This window comes from Chiloscyllium plagiosum, chromosome 1 (genome assembly GCF_004010195.1).
Source record: "Chiloscyllium plagiosum isolate BGI_BamShark_2017 chromosome 1, ASM401019v2, whole genome shotgun sequence".
Lineage (NCBI taxonomy): Eukaryota > Metazoa > Chordata > Chondrichthyes > Orectolobiformes > Hemiscylliidae > Chiloscyllium > Chiloscyllium plagiosum.
The window spans coordinates 126980373-127002374 of NC_057710.1; the positions used below are offsets into that span (position 1 = coordinate 126980373).

At 39.8% G+C, this 22002-nt stretch overlaps 1 protein-coding gene across 4 annotated transcripts in view; it reads right to left on the minus strand.

Annotated features, from left to right (window-relative positions):
• mrpl1 (mitochondrial ribosomal protein L1) overlaps nucleotides 1–22002 on the minus strand; it is a 74992-nt gene that overhangs the window by 10128 nt on the left and 42862 nt on the right. Inside the window, exons 8-9 of one of the 4 annotated variants that reach the window (XR_006312583.1) lie at nucleotides 17259–17390; nucleotides 7686–7768 (exon numbers count right to left, since the gene is read on the minus strand). The exons of 1 other annotated variant lie outside the window; for it this stretch is intronic. Coding sequence is in view for 1 of the 3 variants with exons in the window: in XM_043696343.1 (XP_043552278.1) it covers nucleotides 7687–7768 (82 nt within the window). In the remaining 2 variants the exon portion in view is untranslated. Of the gene's footprint in view, nucleotides 1–7685; nucleotides 7769–17258; nucleotides 17391–22002 lie in introns of those variants that run through there. 2 more of the 4 variants (XR_006312584.1, XM_043696343.1) reach the window with 2 other exon arrangements.

Sequence of the window (22002 nt, forward strand, 5' to 3'; positions counted from 1 at the left end):
GAATAAGGTAACCACCTCCCCCCACCAACATTCACTAGACCCCCGGCCTATATATATAGAATAATAAAAAAAAAACACGGGGGGGGGGGGAGAAAATCGTTAAGTAGAGAACAAATAAATAAATCCCTCTCCCCATCCCCAAGATAATATTAAACAGTAAGGTTAAAAAAAAGGGGATGAATATATAAAAAAGAAAGGGAAGGGAGATGTAAACTGGAGTGGGGGGGAAGCAAACCAACATCAATTATCTCTTACAATTTATCTAAGAGAGTCCAAAAATTCCTTGGCCTTTTTCGGCAATCTGAAGTTATACACCGATCCTTCATGGTTAAAGCATAGCGTCGCTGGGTAGCGCAAGGAGTACTGAATATTTAAGTCCCTTAAACACTTCTTCGCCTCATCGAACGCTTTCCTCTTTCAGACCAGAGCTGGGGAAAAGTCCTGGAATAACATGATCTTGGATCCTTTATAGATCATGGCTTGGGGATCTTTTCCAAGATTTCTGGAGGCTTCTAAGAATATACTAAACAACTAATTGTATTAAGTAAAAGCTATTTTAAATGATTTGGTGAGTGTGGTGGGGGTGGGCGACCCACTTTGCCCAAGTCCTGGGAGGAGCACTGTAGACTCAGACTTGCTGGGTCGCCGCCATCTTGGATCCCCCCAGAGCCGACCTTCTAACTCAGTACCACTCTGTTGAATCGTCCCACCTGTCCATCTTCTGTCCCACCTATCCGCTCCACCCTCCATTCCGACTGATCACCATCATCCCCCAAGCTCTATCTACCTATAGCATTCCCAGCCGCCTTCCCACAGCCCCACCCCCCTCAGGCCACCCCTGATGAAGAGCTTATGCTCAAAACATCTACTCTCCTGCTCCTCGGATGCTGTCTGACCAGTTGTGCGTTTCCAGAACCACAATTTTCAACTCTGATTTTCAGCATCTGCAGTCCTCAATTTCTCCTGATAAGGCTAAGTGTCCTGTATGCCTTAACTACCCTACTAACATGTTCTGCCACCTTCAAGGATTTGTGGACTAACACAGAGATCTGTTTGTTCTTCTGAAGTTCCTAGTGTCCTGCTAGTCACAGAGTACTTCCTTGTCTTGTTACTTCTTCCAAAACGTATCATCTCACACTTATCAGGTGAATTTCTATCTGCCATTGATTTGTCTATCTGACCAAACAGTTTATATCCTCCTGTAACTTCAAACCTGTCCACTGCCTGGCCAATCTTTGTGTCACACACAATCTTACTTATCATCCCCCTCGATTGTTTCTCCATATCAAAAAATAAGGTACCTTGCACTGACCACTGTGGTACACCACTGGACACTGGCTTGCTGTCACACAAACAAGCCTTCTACCATTACCATCCATCTCCTGCCACTAATTCAATTTTGAATCCAAATTGCCAAGGTACTCTGGATCCCATCACTTTCAGCTTGTCAAAGGCGTTGCTGGAATCCATATACATCAACTGCACTCTACTCACCTACGTATTTGACTTCTTTGAAAGCCTCAACAAAGCCCAGGCTGACAATGCCTGATAAAACGTCATTTCTCCAAGAAGAGATTAATTGTCTCCTTCAGAATTTTCTCTAATAGTTTACCTATCAATAATGTGAGACTCTGATCTGTAAATCTCTTCCCTTTTTGCAAAGTGGAACCACATGAGCTGTCCTCCATTCCTCTGACACCTCCATTGTAGCAAGACAATTTAAAATTTGATTCAGGGTCACTGATTTCCTTCTCCTCTCCACAGCAGCCTGAGATACATTCGGACCTGGGTTTTTGTCCATTTTTAAATATGCAAAAACCTCCTCACTCACTACACTAATTTGCTCAAGTACCTCGCAGTCCATCTTCCCCAACTGTATGCCTGCATCTTCCTTTCCCCCAAATGAATACAGTTATGAAATACTTGTTTAATACTCTACCAACGTCCTCCAGTTCCATACACAAATGTCTGCCACGGTCCATAATGTGCCATATGCTCACTGGTAATTCTCTTCATTTTGATATACTTGTAGAATGATTTGGGATTCTCCATAATCTTGTCCTGTTTTTTTTTCATACCCTCTGTTCTCCGAATTGCTTTCTTAACTCCCCCACAACCCTTTCTATACTCCAATAGTGCCTCTGTTGATTTTCATGTATGATTAGATGCCTCTCTTTTTGTTTTTATCCAGTCTTGAATATTCCTCAGCACCCAATGTTCCCCGGCTCTGTTGCTTCTGCAAATCACCAAAAGGGAACATGATGGGCCTGTCCTCTCCCCAATTCCTTTTTCAAATCCTTCTGCTATTCACCTATAGATTTCCCCTCAAACAGCAGTTCTGTCTACTTTGGCCAGGTGCATTTCATTTTAATAGAATCTGCCTTTCCCAATCCAAAACTCTTTTTGGTAGACCATCATTTTCCTTTTCCACATCAAACTTAAAAACATATGGTGTTGTGGTCGCAATCATTAAATGCTCCGCTACTGCGACCTTGAACACCTGACTGGCTTCATTCCTCAAAATTAGGTCCAGCACTGTACCATCCCTTGTAGAGTATTCCACACGTTGATAGCAAAAGCTCCCCTGAATAGATTTTCAGCAATCTGTTCCCTCTAAACTTCTGATTATGCCAACTGATTGTAACATTTTTGGGGGGCTGTCTGGTGGCTCAATGGTTAGCACTGTTGCCTCACAGTGCCAGGAACCCATGCTTGATTCCATCTTTGGAACATTGTCCATGTGGAGTCTGCACATTCTGCGTGGGTTTCCTCTGGGTGCTCTGGTTTCCTCCCACAATCCAAAGATGTGCAGATTAGGTGAACTGGCCATTCTATATTGCCCATAGTGTTCAGGGGTGTATAGGTTAGGTGCATTAGTCAGGAGTAAATGTAGTGTAATAGGGTAGGGGAATGGGTTTGGGTGGGATATTCTTCGGAGGGTCAGTGTGGACTTGTTGGACCAAATTTCCTGTTTCCACACTGTAGGGATTCTATGATTTATGATGTTTGGGCAAGTTTGAAATCACTTAATTACCCTCAGTGAATTGTCTACATATCTTTAGACAATATCTTCTTTTCAATTACCTGCCTATAATACATTCCTAACAGTGTGACTGTCACCTTTTTGTTCCTAAACTCTACCCACAAAGCACATTTTACAACACTTTCGAGAGGTCCTTTCTCCTTACTACAATAATGGACTCCTTAATTAATAATGCAAACCACTTCCTCTTTTACACACACCTGAAGAACGTCTATGCTGGAATATGGAGTTGCCAGTCCTGTACCTAGCTCAACCATATCTTTGTGACGGCAATAACATCACAAATCCACACCCTGAACTCATCTGTCATTCATCTATACTCATCTTTCAATTCTTTTAAAATAAATGACACACAAAATAAACATTTTAAAATTTGTGCTCTTTTAAAAAAGATAACATCGCTGAGGAACAGAATCTAGTGTCTGAACTGAATGCTCTATATCAGGTGTAGTAGTTGTTACATGCATAATAAATCTCTTTAATCCGCTTTAATGCATTAAACTTTGAAAATTATCTGGATATCTTTCCCCATTCCCACTCTAGAATTAGAGCACAAAAGCAGAAACCAACATTCAATGCAGTTCTAAATGCTGCCTTTTGGTTGAGATGTTAACAAACACCTTGTTTGCAATCCTATGGACATAAAAGATCCAGTGGCACGAGAAGAAATGCAGAAGAGTTTACCCCTTGGTAGACTGACCAATCATTTACACGCACTCAAAAAAGCAGGACTACCTAGTCATTATCACCTTGAAGTTTGGGAGGATACTTGCTGTGCAGAAATTAACTGTCAAGTTTCCAACATTATAACAATTATTAGACACAAAGAAGTACCACATTGACTGTAAGGGTTTTGAAACATTCAGTGATCATGAAAAATCCTATATATTGTTTTTTTTATCTTTCCATTTCTGTCAAGCTTGTAGTGCCATTAGGAAGTCTGGCTGATATATATTTGGTGTGGGTGTACCACCCAAATTAGTAAGACATTGACCAAGATTTAGTAAACTCCACCAACTAAAAGGGTTAACTGATTTCTTAGCTCTGCTCATCAAGATATAAAGGATTGTTCTTGGGAGGGAACTGACGTATTTAGTATGCATTCAAGTATTTAGGTTTTTGTTCAGTTGTCTGTAAATTGTGCATCAGGATGTTTCTGTATCAGTCACATATACTGACTCTTAACTATGAGCTCTTCCCAAAAACATTCATGTTTCTCAGAGGTAACATAACCAGTAACTAAATAATATGTAATAAACTATTCCATTTATCAAGACTGAGCTTACCTTCTGCCAAAGACTCAGTGTAAGCAACCTTCACCATCAGGTATCAATAATTTAGATTAGGTCATAGATTTGTTCACCGAGCTGGTGTGACTTTGTGTAGAAATTTCATCACCTCACAAGGCAACATCATCAATGGGTCTTTGATATGGTGTTGGTGGTCTGTCCCACCTGGTATTTATGTGTCTCTGTTTTTTGGTACTTCCAGTTCTGTATCCGAGTAATTTGTAGCTGGGGCCCAGTTTAATGTGTTTACTGATTGAGTTATGGTTCAAGGAATTTTCTCACGTGTCTCTGTTTAGCCTGTGATAGGATAGTTACATTGTACTAATTGAATTTTGACCTTCATTATCTGTGTGGTTGGAAATGAGGGAGTACTGGTCGTGTCTGGTAGTGGTGAGTTGATGTTTGTGCACACATAGGACAAACATGAAGAAAACTGACCAATGTAGTGTTTTTCACAGTCCTTGGAGGGTATCTTGCAAATAATGCTCATCCTGTTAGATGTGGGTGTGAGTTTTTAATCTTTGGGAGGAGCTGGTGAAAGCTGTTTACTGCTTTGCGAGCCATAAAGATTCCTAGGGGTCAAAGTAGTCAGGTAGTCATTTCTGATTTTTCTTTGATGTACGGTATGATTGCTATCGTGTCTGGTCATTTTGTGTTTTCTTCTTTAGGTTTGTTGCGGAAGTATCAGAGGATAGTGCTCTTGGGGTATACGTTTTGTTTAAATCCCTCGTTAGGTGTTCCTGTTCTGCCTTCTAGGGTTCTGGGTTGCTTCAGTGTGTCTTTGCTAATTTAAGTAGCGTTTTAATGCAACTTTTTTGTGGGTGCTGGGGTGGTTGCTGTTATAGTTCAGTATCTGGTCTGTATAGATGTTCTTCCTGTATACACTGGTCTGGAGTTCACCGATGGGTGGGAGTTCCACTAACGTGTCCAGGAAAGGAAGTGAACTTTCCAGTTGGGTATGTTTAGTGATGACAATGGTATCATCTACATATTGGATCCAGAGTTTGGGTTGGATGGTGGGGAGGGCTGTTCTAAGTATTGCATTACTGCTTCTGCTGTCAGTCCTAATATCGGTGGCCTATTGGTGTACACTTGTCTTTTGAATGTAAAGTGAGTATTGAGGCATAAGTCCAGTAAAGTTAACATGCTGTTATTGTTGATGTTGCTGGTGTCATAGGGTGCCCGAGTAACCACTTGATCCAATATCGTGGCAATGGTACTCTTGGCGCCTTTACATCAAATGAAATCATGATTTCGTCCTCCTATATAGTGGGGTTTCTGATGGTGTTAAGGAACTCTTGGGAGGAATGAATGGAGTGGTCGATTCAGATTTTGTCTTGTTTGTAGCCCTTGGCTAGCCAGTAGGTAGGTGTCCCTGGGAGTAATATAATAGGCCTGGGGGGGGCTCTTTTTTTGTGAACCTTGGGTAGTCTGTAAAATCAGGGTGTGCGGGATCCATCAGATTTCATCTTTTGCAGGTCTATTTTGCTGATGTCTGCTGCGCTGTATACTGTAGTTGCTTTAATGTCATGGTGATCTGTTCTCGAGTTGTGGGGTCAGGTCTATCGTTACCTGTTGCTAAGTAGCAGTATCACTGAGTAGTTTGTTTGTTTTCTCTGCTTAATATTACTGTCATCCTTCAGTTGTGGGTGCTGGCGTAATACTATAACATAGGAGAAAGTGAGGACTGCAGATGCTGGAGATCAGAAAGAAAATGGGTGGTGCTGGAAAAGCACAGCTGGTCAGCCAGCATCCGTGGAGCAGTACAGTTGATGTTTTGGACACAAGCCCTTCATCAGTAGTGCTATACTGAGTTAGACTACCAGCGGATAAACAAAGCTGCATTAGAACACTATTAAACAAGCAAGGACACACTGCAGCAACCCAGAACTCTGGAAGGCAGAACAGGCACACCTATTCATGGGATTTAAATGAAACGTGTACCCCAAGAGCACTGTCCTCTGATACTTGCGCAACAAACCTAAAGAAGAAAACATTAAATGATCAGATACAATAGTGACCATACCGTACATCAAAGAAATATCAGAAATTAGTTGCAGGTAGATAGTATAGTGAAGGCGGCGTTTGGTATGCTTTCCTTTATTGGTCGTAGATCAGAGCTGATAATGTGTTGCTGGAAAAGCGCAGCAGGTCAGGCAGCATTCAAGGAGGAGAATCGATGTTTTGGGCATGAGCCCTTCTTCAGGAGTTGGGAGATCATGTTGTGGCTGTACAGGACATTGGTTAGGCCACTGTTGGAATTTCGCGTGCAATTCTGGTCTCCTTCCTATTGGAAACATGTTGTGAAACTTGAAAGGGTTGAGAAAAGACTTACAAGGATGCTGCCAGAGTTGGAGGACTTGAGCTATAAGGAGGTTGAATAGGTTAGGGCTGTTTTCCCTGGAGCGTCAGAGGCTGAGGGGTGACCTTGTAGAGGTTTATAAAATCATGAGGGGCATGGATAGGATAAATAGACAAAGTCTTTTCTATTAGCCGGTTGCTGGCAGGTGGGACTAGACTGGGTTGGGATATCTGGTCGGCATGGACGGGTTGGACCGAAAGGTCTGTTTCTGTGATGTACATCTCTATGACTCTACTCGGAACTTTTGAGGCTTACAAACCAGTAAACATCTTTCACAGCTCTTCCCTACACCCACATCCAACAGGATGCACATTATTTACAAGATACCCTGCAAGATCTGTGAAAAACACTACAAAAGGTCAAACATGAAGAAAACTGACCAGACGAGTGCACAAATGTCAACTCGCCACTGCCAGACACCATGAGTATTCTCTCATTTCCAACTATACAGACAACAAAGGACACAAATTTAGCTGGGACAACATAACCATCAAATCACAGACTAAACAGAGACACGCGAGAGAATTCCTTGAAGCCTGGCACTCCAAACAGAACTCAATCAATAAGCACATTGAACTGAACCCCATAGACAAATCACTCAGATGCAGAACTGGAAGTATAAAAAAAATACATAAATATGGGACAGACCACCAAAGTATCAAAAACACACTGATGATGTCACCTCGTGAGGCGACAAAATGTCTGCAGAAAACCACACCAGCTCGGCAAATGAATCTGCAACCTCGTTCACAAGTCTTTTTAAAATCTCTAAATAATTTAGATTATTATGAAGAAAAATAGATTGGCCGCAGTGAATCTACCAAAGAATCTCAGATGGTTCCAGTGGACAATCACACAACAAATATCATACCGGCAAGGCTGTCTCTGAAATTACAGTGGGCTGACAATAGTGAAGATTTTGACACGTGCTAATAAACATATGGTTGATGTTTAGTTTACTTCTCCAAAATATTCCAAAATATATCACTCACCAAATTCCACTGGTCTGTGCGTACAAACATCCTTGATAATTGTGGCAACATTAGCAACAATGTGTTCCCTGGGCATATCCACCTGAAAAATAACAATGGATGACGAGATGCTATACAGTTTGGGAGATGACACTCTTGCAACGCAAATTCATCATCAACTTATTGAATTTACTGCCCTACGTCCCAACAGTTGAACCTGCCAATTACTCCACATTAAGTAAATCGCTCACTTTATTTGTCTGTTTTCCTGTTCATTAGTCTGTTCAAGGCAAGTATTCGTTTTCTTCAGTGATTTTTACTCTTATTCATCTGTTCCATCCTAATGTTCAAATCACTTTCACATCATTGTATCCAATGTCTGCAAACTTGCTCAGGCTTAAATTCCTTTCAACATACTATAGATTTCTTACTCATATCTTTTGCACACAATTATCATTAGTGGCAAAGCCTTCAAACACTTCAGCCCTGCAGTGTATGATCTCTTCCTCAACACTTAGCATCTGTGCTACTTTTAAAAAACATTCTTAAACCAATTATCTCCATAAAGCCTTTGGTCACCTGTCCCATTCTGCCTTAACATCTATTCTGTAAAGATCTTGGAATGATTTCCACATTAAAATTGACTAAGTATAGGCACATTGTTGCTGTTGCTGCTCAATAAGGTATCATGCCTTCATGTATACTCTACACTATTTTCAAAATATGCAGCATGCAACAAATGTTATATTACAGTGCAGTCCCAGCATGTAACAAGATTCTTAAAAAAAAATTGATATTTAACAAGGCAGTCACTTCATCATGCAAAATATTTTTCCACCAACAAATAACTATTTGATGTCAACCTGTTTATATCACTTAGCTAACCATATCTAATGAACTCTTGCAATTTAGCATAGATTTGAATTCCTTGTTCATCAAAATAAAATACAGCAAAATATATACTGGTCCAATGAAGACACAAGAAAGGAGATATAATGATTGGCTTTAGTTATCTACAATTCTGTCGATTCTGCTATAACGTGCGTTTCTTCAACATGAATTGGCTACAATGCGATTGAAGCATGTTTGTAGAACACAAACTTTCCTTCCCTATATTGGCTGTAACATGATTCTGGTCCCATTGGTTTAAATAGTGTTGCTATTATGCAATTTTCTTATAACCTGGGATCGCACAGGAATGGAACTATTGCCTTCTATCAGTAATGTAATTTAATACCATATGTACTTGTATAATTTGGGTGAGCCTCTGTGATTAGTTCATTCATGTGTCTACCATGTTTCTTTTCAATTTCACTGTAACTGTGTCACTAATAGCATATTCCAGTTAAATAGGCACCTTACTGGTGTAAAAATATTACAAAACGCAATCTAAATGAGGTGCAATGCACTTGTTTGTACAGCAAGTACAGAATGAGCTAACTATATTACATATTTACTTTACGTCACTGAAAACAGTCTTATCAGTATTCTTTTTAAAATGATTACAAAGATTATAATTAACTACAGATTCTTTCTTTTTTTCAAAAAAAGACAGTTTGCTTGAATTACCAGATCGAAAAATGCAAAGGAGTTGTTTTAACACATATAGTGTTAACACATATATAATGGTACAACATTGAGGTGGGGATTTGTTTATATATAAAAGCAAAATACACCTTTTCTTTCGAACAAAAGCAGAAGGAATTCCGGTTTTATTCTCCAGTTTTAGTTCTGATTGCTGGCAAACAATTATTCTCTGACTCTGGGGCTACTGAATTCAGTTGAGATCGGCATTCTTTCCACCCCAGATATCAAATCTTAACTGTAACAAGAATTGTTTAAATTTCGTCCTAATAGGGTATACAAAGTAGCTCTTTGTCAACCCTCGATCTCCACAGAACTATGGTAAAGACATTGTAGTTGAAATTATAAAACATTGTAAATACAAACTTGCTGCAAGACGGTTGAAAATATAGGTGTAAGTGAGGACTACAGATGCCAGAGATCAGAGTTGAGAGTGTGGTGCTCGAAAAGCACAGGTCAGGCAGCATCCTAGAAGCATGAGAATTAACATTTCAGGCATAAGCCTTTCATCAAGAATGAGGTTGTTGGGTGTGTTGAAATTAAGAGATCAAGGGTGGGTAACAAACCAGCACGCAGCATCCATGTGGATGGGATGTGTTGGAGGTGGGAGAAGGGATCCTCTGAGAGTGGGCAGGAGTCTTGACGGAAAAAGTGGGCTCAGAGACAGCAGAATAAATGTTCCACGTTGCAACGCAAGATGAACTCATTAATCTGGAAACGTAGGAGGATGAATGTGAGGCCTTTGCTGAGTACTGATCATTCATCCTCAGTAACGAGGTGGTCAAGGGGAATGGTAAAAACATGGCAGGGCTTGGAGCTAGGACCTGGTGTGGGACTGGAGAGTAACAGACCAGCGCGAGGTGTCCAAGTGGATGGGGTATGTGGTAACAGACCAGCACAGGATGTCCAGGTGGATGGCGTGTTGGAGGCGGGATAAACAGACCAGCACAGGGTGTACAGGTAGATAGGTTGTGTGGTAACACACCAGCATGGGATGCCTGGGTGGTAACACTCCCAGCTCCAGTCCCACCTCAGGTCCTAGCTCCCAGCCATGCCATGTTTTTACCATTCCCCCAGACCTCCCCCTTACTGTGGATGAATGATAAATTCTCAGCAAAGGCCTCACCTTTATCGCACTACATTCCCAGATCAATGAGTTCGACTCGCTTGCAACCTTAAGCGTTTCTTTCGCCATCTCCACCTCCAGGTCCACTTTTTCCATCTAAGCTCCCACCCACCCTCCGAAGACCGCTTCTACCACCTCCAACACACCCCATCCACTTGGACACCCCATACTGGTCTGTTACCTGCCCTTGACCTCTTCATTGCCAAAAGCATCCCCCAGCCCGGAAGCCTCATTACTGATGAAGGGCTTATGCCTGAAATGTCAATTCCCCTGCTCCTCGGATGCTTGCTGACTCGCTGTGCTTTTCCAGCACTGTTGAAAATATCGATAAATATAAAGTTCAAAATCGCACGATACCAGGTTAGAGACCAACAAGTTTAATTGGAAGCTCTAGCTTTCGGGGCATTATTCCACAATCAGAGGTTGTCCTCTGATGAAGGAGCAGTGCTCCAAAAGCGAGTGCTTCCAAATAAACCTATTGGACTATAACCTGGTGTTGTGATTTTTAACTTTGAATACCCCAGTCCAATACTGCCACCTCCAAATCATAGATAGATATATTTCTTAATGAGTTTACACATAAACTACAATCCATTTCTAGTTTAAACCTCAATCCTGTTCAATGCTCACTTAATTCCTCATCTTGTAATTAGTGAATTTTAGAGAACTGTTTAAACATATGATACAACAATAGGTTGACTGTTTTATACAATATAAGTACCGTAAAATGTACATTTATTTGGGTGAGAAACAGCAGAGCTTGATGTGGTGCTGACCTTTTCAAATCAGCAAAATCTCTCATGTTTGATATTCATTTAAACAGAATTAGCCAAAGGAATGAACAATACAGTTAGTGTCAATGTGCACTATACAGGGAAGGGCTTTTTAAAAATAACTGGGGGAGCTGTTCCAGACTGCGACGCAGCGACATTTGCTCTATTTGTGTAAATATGTGTGAATGATGGATACCTGGGGCCCCATTTGGAATTGTATCCCGAATGTAATTACTCTCTTTGCAATAGGAGAGAATAGTTATGGCGAGAAAATATTTGGATAGAGATGGTGAAAAGATCCTGCCCATCACAGTATTTCTTAAAAGGGTACAACAACAATGGAGCATAGTTGTTGTCTGCCTAATAAAACAACATTTAGGGCAGCAATACAGATTTGAATACTTTGAGAATTTCAGAGGTAGTTGCTCTGTGGTACGATGTAATCTGTTTTGTACAATATATGCCAAGGTCCTGTGATTCTGAATAGTTATTCATACCTACATAGTGAACTTACTACCACATGTTGGCATTTTTATTTTTTTTCTGGTCAAATTAGAGTAGGATGAGAAGCCTATTATCTGTCAATGCTGAAACAAGAAAAGGCATGGTTCCAAAGGTATGTCACAAAAGAATCAAGTATACAAGTAGGGAAATGTTGTTCCAATTCTACAAGGCAACATCTGAATACTGCACAGAGTTTTGGTCAGCTTACGTGAAGAAAAATGTAATTGCATTGGAAGCAAAAATGAAAGGTTTTTCTTATGAGGAAAGTTTGAACAGTTTAGGCCTATACTCACTACAGCTGAGAAGAATGAGGCAAGATCTGATTGCGGTATACAAGATGCCAAAGAGAACTGATGAAGTCAATATTGGGCAGAATTTTCCCCTTGTGGATGAATCAAGAATGAGAGGTCACAGCTTTCAAGTAAGGGGAGGTGGATTCAAAAGAGATTAAGAGAAATTATTTCTTTCATAGGATCATAAATCTGTGGAATTCACCAGAATCTGGTGAAGCCAGCACATGAGCTAAATTTGAGGAGGAGATTTTATATTTGGAAAGCATCAAAGGGCTTTGCGGAGTGGACAAGAAAGTGGATTTGAGACCATGATGAGATCAGCTATAATATATTAAATAGTGAATTCCCAATCTGGCTCCGAGTTCTTAAGTTCATATTTCTTATACACACAGCTGAAGTTGATTTTTGGTTAGTCCTGATACTCCAACACTTCTAATGTTGTATATTTTTCCATTTTTTCAAATTACACTTAAATGGTTGACACGTACTTCCAATCTTAACATGATCATTTGTTACAGCACTTTTGCATTGTTAATGGAAGAGAATGAAACATTAGATGATGTTACACAAGAGTGTCGCATTTTAAGTATGCCAGTAATGATTGGGAGCAAGGAAAATAAATACCATATTTTCACTCCATCATTGGTAAAAACGATTTCAAACTTAACGCATAATCTGTTTCATGTCTATTACAACCGCATAAAGATAAAACAACTTAGCAGAGAGCTCACTGAAATTGTCACTATTATTGAAAAGACAAATAATGCTAAACATTTTTCTACTTTTTGTTCTAAAAGATATTTAACTAACTCAGGAGAAAACAAAATTGATGAAAACACAACAAGTCAATCACTTTGTAAAGTGAAAAGATGGATTCACATTTATCCCTTTATTTTTATTTAAAAAGGTTGACATCAAAACATTGTCTTCTCTCTTTCAGATATAAATGAACCTTCACTATAATCCAACACTTGTTTCATTTACTTCAATATTTTTCTTCTCATACCAATTAAACTAATTTACTGAACTTGCATATGAATTTCTACTTTAAATCTAATATTGAAATTTATTATAATGACCACAGTATTCATGAGAGAAAGTAAGACCAAAAAAAACATAAATATTATAAGCATAATAACTCTTGCACTAAGAAACTCCACGTTGTTTAGACTTTGGAAAGAAACTCAGTTTTACCAGGTGAATAAACATGCACTGAAGTTTGCATTCATTATTTTAGATTGGCATTCAAAAACATATAAACATTTCATCAAAGAATAAGGCATTTGGCATATTGCTGTTTCTACCATCCAACTTATCCAAGTGATTTTCAAATGCAGTGATGTTTCTGCCTCCACAATAAGACCCTAAAATCTTGGAGCAGAATTTGGTCAGACTGCATTTATGAGGAATGTTGAGCCCATATCTGAGGAAATATTTACTGGTGTTGGGGGGAGTCTCGAGGAGGTTTACAAGAATGGTCCCATTTGTCATATGCGGATGGTTGAGGAATCTGGGTCTGTATGTGACTGAGTTGAGAAGGATGAGGTGGAGTCTGATTGAAACTTACAGATTACTGAGAGACCTGATCAGTGTGGTTGTGGAGGCAGATCGAGCTTGATAGATTCTTGATTGTTAAGTAGATCAAAGGTTACTGGGATTGCGATATGTATGAGCCACGTTCAAATGACAGAGCAGACTTGATGGGCTGACTGGCCTAAATCAGTTCCAATGTCTTAATCTTATTCAGTCTATCAAACTGGCTCTACCATTTAATAAGATTATGGCTGATTTGAAAATTCTTAACACCATTTTCCTGTCTTTTTTCCATAACCCTTCATTCCCTTACTGATTAAAATCCGTCTAAATCAGCTTGAACATACTTAATGAACTAGCCTCTACGGCTATCTATGATAAAGAATTCCAGAGATTAACTAATATCCAAGAGAAGAAAATCGACTTCTCTATCTTTAAAAATGACATTGAGAAGCAGGTGTTGGACTTGGGTGGACAAAGTTAAAAATCACACAATGCCAGGTTATAGTCCAATAGGTTTATTCGGAAGCACTAGCTTTGAGAGCACTGCTCCTTCATCTGGTAGCTATGGAGCAGGACCATAAGACATAAGATTTATAGCAAAAGATTATCGTGCGATGCAACTGAAATGATATATTGAACAAACAGATTGCTGTTAAGTCTATCAACTTTTAGAATGGGTTGCAGGTTTCCATTCATTAATATTTCAATCCCAGAACTTCTTTTAAGTCACATTCTCGAGATAACTAATGGTTTTATAAACAAAAAAGGTGACATCTCAGCTCAGACAATGCATTAAACGGTGTGAGATTAGAATCGATCTGTATCCCATTCTTGAATCAGAGTGGTGCTGTTTCCAAAATGCAATTTCTAAAATATTATGTGGATTGACTGCCTACATTGACTGTCTGCAGACTGTGCGCTTTCCCCCCACAGTTCCAAAACAATGCTTATAAAATAGTAATTACTGCTCCTAGAATTCAAGGAAATCAGTTCCAACACCTAAAAATACCTCAAAAAAAGGAACAGCTCTTAGAACCACAATTTTTTCCATCCTCCATCTTGGATTACCCAGAAATCCAGGTTTGGAGGGTTTGAGCTATAGGGAAAGACTGAATACATTAGGACTGTTTTCCTTGGAGCGTCAGAGGCCGAGGGGTGACCTTATAGTGGTTTGTAAGATCATAAGGGGCATGAATAGGGTAAATAATCAAGGTCTTTACCCTCGGGTGGGGAAGTCCAGAGCTAGAGGACATCGGTTTAGGGTGAGGGGGGCAAGATTTAAAAGGGACCTCAGGAGCAACTTTTTCATGCAGAGGGTTGTGCTTGTATGGAATAAGCTGCCAGAGGAAGTGGTGGAGACTGGTACAGTTACAACATTTAAAAGGCATCTGGATGGGTATATGAATTGGAAAGGAATAGGGGGATATGGGTCAAGTGCTGGCAAATGGGACTAGATTCATTTAGGATATCTGGTCACCATGGACAAATTGGACCAATGGGTCTGATTCGTGTTGTACATCTCTATGACTCTATAAGGGGCCAAAAACTGTTCACAGTATTCCAGATGTGGTCTGACCAGAGCATTGTATAATTTTAGCAAAACATCCCTACTTGAAAACTGCATTCCCTTTCACTTCTATTTTTCAGGCAGTGAATTCAATCTCCGCAGCAACCTTTGCATTTCTGCTCAGCAAGAATGTAATGTACTTAGTCAATAGAGAATAAAAGTATTTTACTACAAAAGTTGTCTTGCAGCTAAATCATTCCATTCACAACAGTATGGTCTGTGACCATTCACAATAGTTTACTATCTACCCAGAGAGTTGTTACAGATTGGGTATCCTTTAACTACATATCTGGATATCAAAAAGATGTATAAACCAAAGTTTCTTTGAAAGCGCCCCGAACATGTCGAAAAGCAATGTTTTTTCCCCCGTCCCCAAGGGCTTGAAGGAACCTGAATATTCTTCATACAAAAAACTGTTGGTCCCAAGGTTTTGTATAAAGGATTCCTGACCTGTTTTCCTGGATTAATCAAATTAATGCTTGGGCACACCAATACCTAGCTTTTTAAAGTCCTATATACACAGAACGTAAATAAAACATCTAAATTCATAGTTATATTTTACTGAGATGCAAAAATATTTTTAAAAGCTCTCAAATGCATGGTCATACCTGGTATATCTTTGTGCATAACATGATATATGTGCATTTGGTTTAAAAATAATAGATTTATATTTTATTCATCTTCAATTTAATTACTCAGAAGATGTGCAGCATAATAAATACTTAACTGTGAAGTATAAAAATTAAAATTACCCTAAATAACAGTCAATTTTAATCTTGGACAGTTTTGCAATCTCTTCTGTTTTGTTTGAAATGTCAAAGTGGCTATGTAGCTTGATGAGCGTAAACACAAGGCTAAGTAAAAACAAATGTTTTTCATTTCAGGGAAAAAAATATTAACTTCATGTAAAGAATTACACATTTCCCAGACATGCTTGCAAATGGCATTCAGTGTGTGTATATAATATATATATATATATAAAGACATGTCAAAATCAATATGCTACAATATAATCAGAAAATGTACCAGATAAATCTACATGAAATTAACATAATCGTTTGCAGGCAAAAATTTACAGGCAACATTGAACAATTAATGCGGAAAGTATTCCAAATCATTGAAAGGTGTCACAGGCTCATGAAATATATCTTGTTATAGAATGTCACCATCCTTTGTAACAATCACACCTTAAGCGTTCTTAATCCCATAAACCGATGCCTTCAAACCAGATTAGGAAACAGATTGTACCATGTTCAAACTATTTTGTTGAGCAAGTCAAGCTGTTGAACGAGTACAGTATCTCAGTTTCAGTACCTCACTGTGCCTTTTTTCCCTCGGCGAACATTCCAAAACATGCATTTCATTTAATCTGTCCACAGTCCATGTCACACACTTTCTGAAAATTCTTCAGTTGGCAGAGATTGATTTTCCATTTGGTGATTGTTGTATTGTGGTTTACAACAAATTGAATACAGAAGTAAAAAGCACACAATAATGTACAGCCCCACGATCAGCCAAACTACAGTTCCAAAGATAACAAAACAAATTAGTCCCTTTTCCATTTGTCAAGCTACTACTGGGACTTAAATTTAGATGAGCTGAGACAAGGAAGGATGATAAACTGACCGCATGTAGTTGCATCAATAAAGTCACATTCTCCAGTAGCTGTAACCAAACAGGATTTCTGCCATCTGAATTCTACAGTTGCTAGAGTTACTGTAAAAGGAAGCAGCTGTTGCAATCACCTTTAGTGGCTCAAAGTTCAGTTGAGTTTTAAATAAATATTACATTGTGACATATCCAAAAGAAATGATAAATCCTGAAACCTTAAGTCAAAAGCTTGTGAGTAGATCTAATCACCATATTATCCAATAAGTGACGTGAAACCGAGTGAGTAATTAATTTACATTCAAATGAATTGCAACTATCTGATAAAATAAAATACAAAAAGTAACTATTGCCACAATAGCCCAATGGTGTTACACTTGAGTTTTAGAAATATTTCTGTTTCATCCATTAAATACTACACTTGGAATGTTCATCCGGAAAAAAAAAGGCACAGTGAGGTACCAAAACCGACATACTGTACTCCTTCAACAACCTGACTTGCTATTCAAAACAGGTTGAATATGGTACAATCTGTTTTCTAATCTGGTAGCGATATTCTAATGCCACAGCCATGTTTGTGGCACTATGGTATTATCACCTACCGTTATAAGATCATAATTATCCTCTGCTTCCAAGGGCTCTTGTAGTGTCACAGTAGCATCCCTATGTTTGAGCCAGGAGGTCCAGGTTCAAGTCCTACGTGTGCCTTTTTTTCCCAGTGTGTAATAACATCTCTGAACAGATTGATTTGAACATAGTTTGTTTTAGATTAATTAACTGAACTCAGCCTCTTGTATAAATTTTACTGCAGTACTCCACATTTGCCACAAAGTGGCACTGTAGCAGCACATTTGCCAAAGAATTACAGGTGTCTTGAGAAAGGTAGACAAGCAGAAGGCTGGAAGAAACAGCCAGCCAGGCATCATCAGGAGGTGGAGAAGTCAACACTTCGGGTGTAACCCTTCTCCTGATGCTGCCTGGGAAAGGCATTTATTAAATCCAAGCTTGGGCTACACTGTCCTATTTTTACCATGGAGTATGGGCTTTGCTCCTGTAACCACTTCTCCAGGCCAAACCCTTCTGCTTAATGACAGAGCTGAGCAACTCCTCTCAAACATATAAATAGCTGCCCTGGCTAAGGAATCATTCTTACTACCACCACTTTCATTAACCTTATGGAAGGTACCAGAAGGGGGAAAGGTCAGTTGTCCATGCTGACTCCCCCTCCCCCACTCCTGTGAGGAGTTCAGTCACTGTCAGATTGCCACACTTAATACCTTTTCCTAAAACTTGTTTGGATCGCCGCATTTCTGCCAGAAATTCCAAATCTGGGCTCTTGGGAAATGCGGAGCACATCTGATCTGACAGGCTTCCAGCTCAGCATGATATCAGCATTGAAGGCCAAGCAAAGCCTTGTTCTTACAGCTTGAACTGCTATGGTCCAGTGTTTAAAGGTTCTAAAGGCACTATAACTAGCTATGGTGAGAAGATAAGTCTGGCGGGCAGGGTTGAGGATAAGGGTTGCAGGTGGGTAGATATAAAGAGACAGAACAGATAGGTGCTCAGAATAGAGGGCAGCAATGACCTTCAAAATTCCCAACTGCCCAGAAAATTCACTGAAGGAGCGACCAGAGAAGACTCTGTGAATAGAATTGCAGGAAATGTGAGAAGCTACTCCACCAATCACAGGTTGTTACTCTCTTATGATTGGTCCTGATGGGCTCAGAGGAGTCACTAGCAGCTGTTGCAGGAGTAGGAGAGTCACTGGGGAATCTTTTGGGGACAGGGTGTTGAGGTTTAGGAGCAGATAACTGTTTTACTGAGGCCAGGAAGAGGAGGAGCCAGGGAGCCTTTTTGATGTGGGATACGGAACCTCCTTTTACTGTTTGGCTGCCAGATTTTTGTTTGGGGCTGTTGAAACAATGATGGAGGCTGAGAAGTTGGGGAGAGTTGCAATGAAATGGACAGGCCGCAAGGGTGCTGGGTAAGAAAAGTGGGCAGAGTGAGAATGGAAAGGCAGAGAGGACCAGCAAGAGATGGAAAGTATGTAACGGGGCTAGGAAGAGCTGAGGAGGCCACAAAGAGAGGGAGTGGCCACAAGCTACAAGGAGGGTGGGAGAGAAAGGGAGGCTGCAAGATAAGGCAGAACCATTTCAAATGTGTTAATATAGCAGCTAACTATGAGTTAGACAAACTTGAAATCACTGAGGCAGATTAATGGAAAAATGAAAGTGGTATCAATAATTTAAAATGACATATATGCAGCAGTTACTCTATCAGCAACTCTATGATGGATGGTATTGTAATCAAAACTGTTACATTGTTAATATTCAATCTGGGAGTCAGGTCTGAGCTGCAGTTAAAAAAAAAATGTAGAAATTGCATGATTAAACTATTCCATTTTTAAGAATGTGTGATGAAAATACATTAGCTGTGACAATGCAAATCTGAAATTTTGTGTTTAGAGTGATGGCAATTTGTGTCTAGAAGTGTCAGTTAATTTGAAAAAAACACTTACTAACCTATCTGTGTTGTCTTTTGCCAAATACTGTTGTATCTAGGATATTAAAACTTTCCTTACATCTTTAAGTTTCATGGGATTAACACTTACTGGGAATATTTAAAAAAATTTTGATACTGCTTCTGGGTGAATCTAAATACCCTGTATAACGCGCATACAAACACAGATGTTTGTTATTACATGACTGAATTACCTAATGAAGGAGATTGAGAGAATCGAAGTATCCTTGAAAACCAAAGGATAGCCTTTAATTCTACTCTTTAGCGGTGAGGAGTTGGCATATTGTGCCCTGGTAGGGTGGGTTGGCAGAGAGATGGCTGCTGGTGTTCAGTCGTAAGTTGTGGTGGTTGGCATCGTCTAGCTCAGAACTGGAGATGCTTTTAGAGGATAAACAGACCAATGTACATTGTAAGCTGCAGCTTGGAAGGTTCCACTCAATGTTTCTAAATGTGAAAAGGTCCTTTGAATTTATTAACTCAATTTTATTCCATTATGGGCACAGACGTTTGGAGAAATATCAAAGGAAATATTTCTAATAAATCATCATACATCCACTCATTGGCAGATAATAGGTTTCTCATGTTCTAATTTGGCCAATAAAATATAACAATACAAAACATGGCAGTAACTGCACAACATGTGTATGAATAACTATTCAGAGCCTCAGAATCCTGGCACATATTATAGAAGGTAGATTATGCCATACCACAGAATAAGTACCTCTGAAACCCGCGAAGTATTCAAATCTGTATTGCAGTTTTAAATATTGTTTTAATAGGTAGACAACAACTATGTTGCATTATTCCTGCATCCTTTTTGGAAATACTGTCATGATGGGCCATGATTTTATCATTTCTATCCAAATATTTCCTTACCATAACTCATTCCTCCTAATGCAAATACAGTAACTTTTAATGGGATACAATTCCAAATGGACCAGTATACACTATAAGTCTCCTGAGTCAATGTTAACAGGGTATCATCACTTGGAAGGATCACCACAGATTTGGTTGTTGTTTTCACATTTCCTTACACACACAGAGCAGATGTCGCTGGATCGCAATTGCTAACAGCTCCCCCATACATTTTGAAAACGCTCTTCCCCACGCAACACATAATGGCATTGGAGTAACTGTGTTACTCATTGCTTTGGCTAATTCGGTCTAAATGAATGACTAAACATGAGATTTTGTTGACGTGAATATGTCAGCACCACATCAAGCACTGCAGTTTCTCATTGGACCCAACTAAATGTATTTTAATTGCTTCAAGCCTCAGAGAAACAAAAATTCTGCACATGAACTTAACCCGGCCTCAGTGTTACAATTCCAAGTCAGGATGTGAAGTGGTTTAGAGGACACAATCTGTAAGTGGCCATGTTCCCATGCGTTTACTGTCCTTGTCCTGTAAGATGGTACAAGATTATGGGCTTGTAAATTGCTGTCGAAGGACTCTGCGTAAGCTGCTGCAGTGCATCGTGTTGAAGATGCATATTGGTGCCACCTGTATATTGGTGGAAAAGGCAGTAAATGCTTGTGGATGGGGCACCAAACAAGTGGGCTTCTTTATCCTAGATAAGGTGAAGCTTCTTGAGGAGTGATGGAGTTGCACACATCCAAGCAATTAGGCAGTGTTCCATCACACTCATGACTTGTACCAAGATAGGCAGTCAGGAAGTGAGTTATAAGCTGTAGGATTCCTTATCTTCGATTTGCTTTTTTAGCCACATTTGCATTTCTCACGTTATGAAAGTGGTTAGGTCAACAATGCAGCAGCTGAAAATAGTTCTGCCTTGGGCACTATTTGCACGAAATCTTGCAGAGATGTTTGACCTCCAATGACAAGGGCCACTCGACAGCATTATCAAATGACCCTTTCCATTACTTTGCCAATGGCGGAGTAGACTGACTGGTTACTAATTCAATGGGTTAAATTTGTCCTGCTTCTTGAGGACTGAACATAGCTCAGAAATATTCCACATTGCTGGGTGGATGCCAACATTGTAACAGTATTGGAAGAGTACAGGGTGCAGCTCATTCTGGAGCACTACCCTTCAGTACTATTTTGGAATATTGTCAGGATCCTTTGCAGTATCCAATGCATTCAGCTCCTCCTTGATATCACATGGAGTGAATTAAAATCACTATAATTAGAATCCGTGACCTCAGGAGAAGGCAGAGATGGATCAGATACATGGCACTTCTAAGGAAGATACAAATGCTTCAGCCTCATTTTCAGCACTGAAGTGCTGGGCTCCCCCATTATTAAGGATGGGTATATTGGTGAATCCTCCTCCTGTTAGTTTAGTTATTCTCCACCATTCATGACTGGATGTGGCAGAACTGCTGCGCTTAGATCGGATTCGTTGGTTGCTACATCACTTACATCTGTACTGAATGCTGCTTGTGCTGTTTGGTGTGTAAGTAATCCTGTGTTGTAGCTTCACCAAGAATGTCCTAATTTTTAGGTGCGCCTGGTGCTGTTCTTGACATGCTTTCCTGCACCATTCACTTAACTAGCTCTGGGTCCATCAATTTGATGGGGTTAATGGGTGGGTTGGGGAGCATATACTGGTCTGTGACATTACAGTGTAGGGTGTAGGTTTGTTCACTGAGCTGTAGGTTTGATATCCAGATGTTTCATTACCTGGCTAGGTAACATCATCAGTGGCGATCTCCAAGTGAAACGAAGCTGTTGTCTCCTGCTTTCTATTTATATCTTTCTCCTGGATGGGGTTCCTGGGGTTTGTGGTGATGTCATTTCCTGTTAGTTTTCTGAGGGGTTGATAGATGTCATCGAGATCTATGTGTTTGTTTATGGCGTTG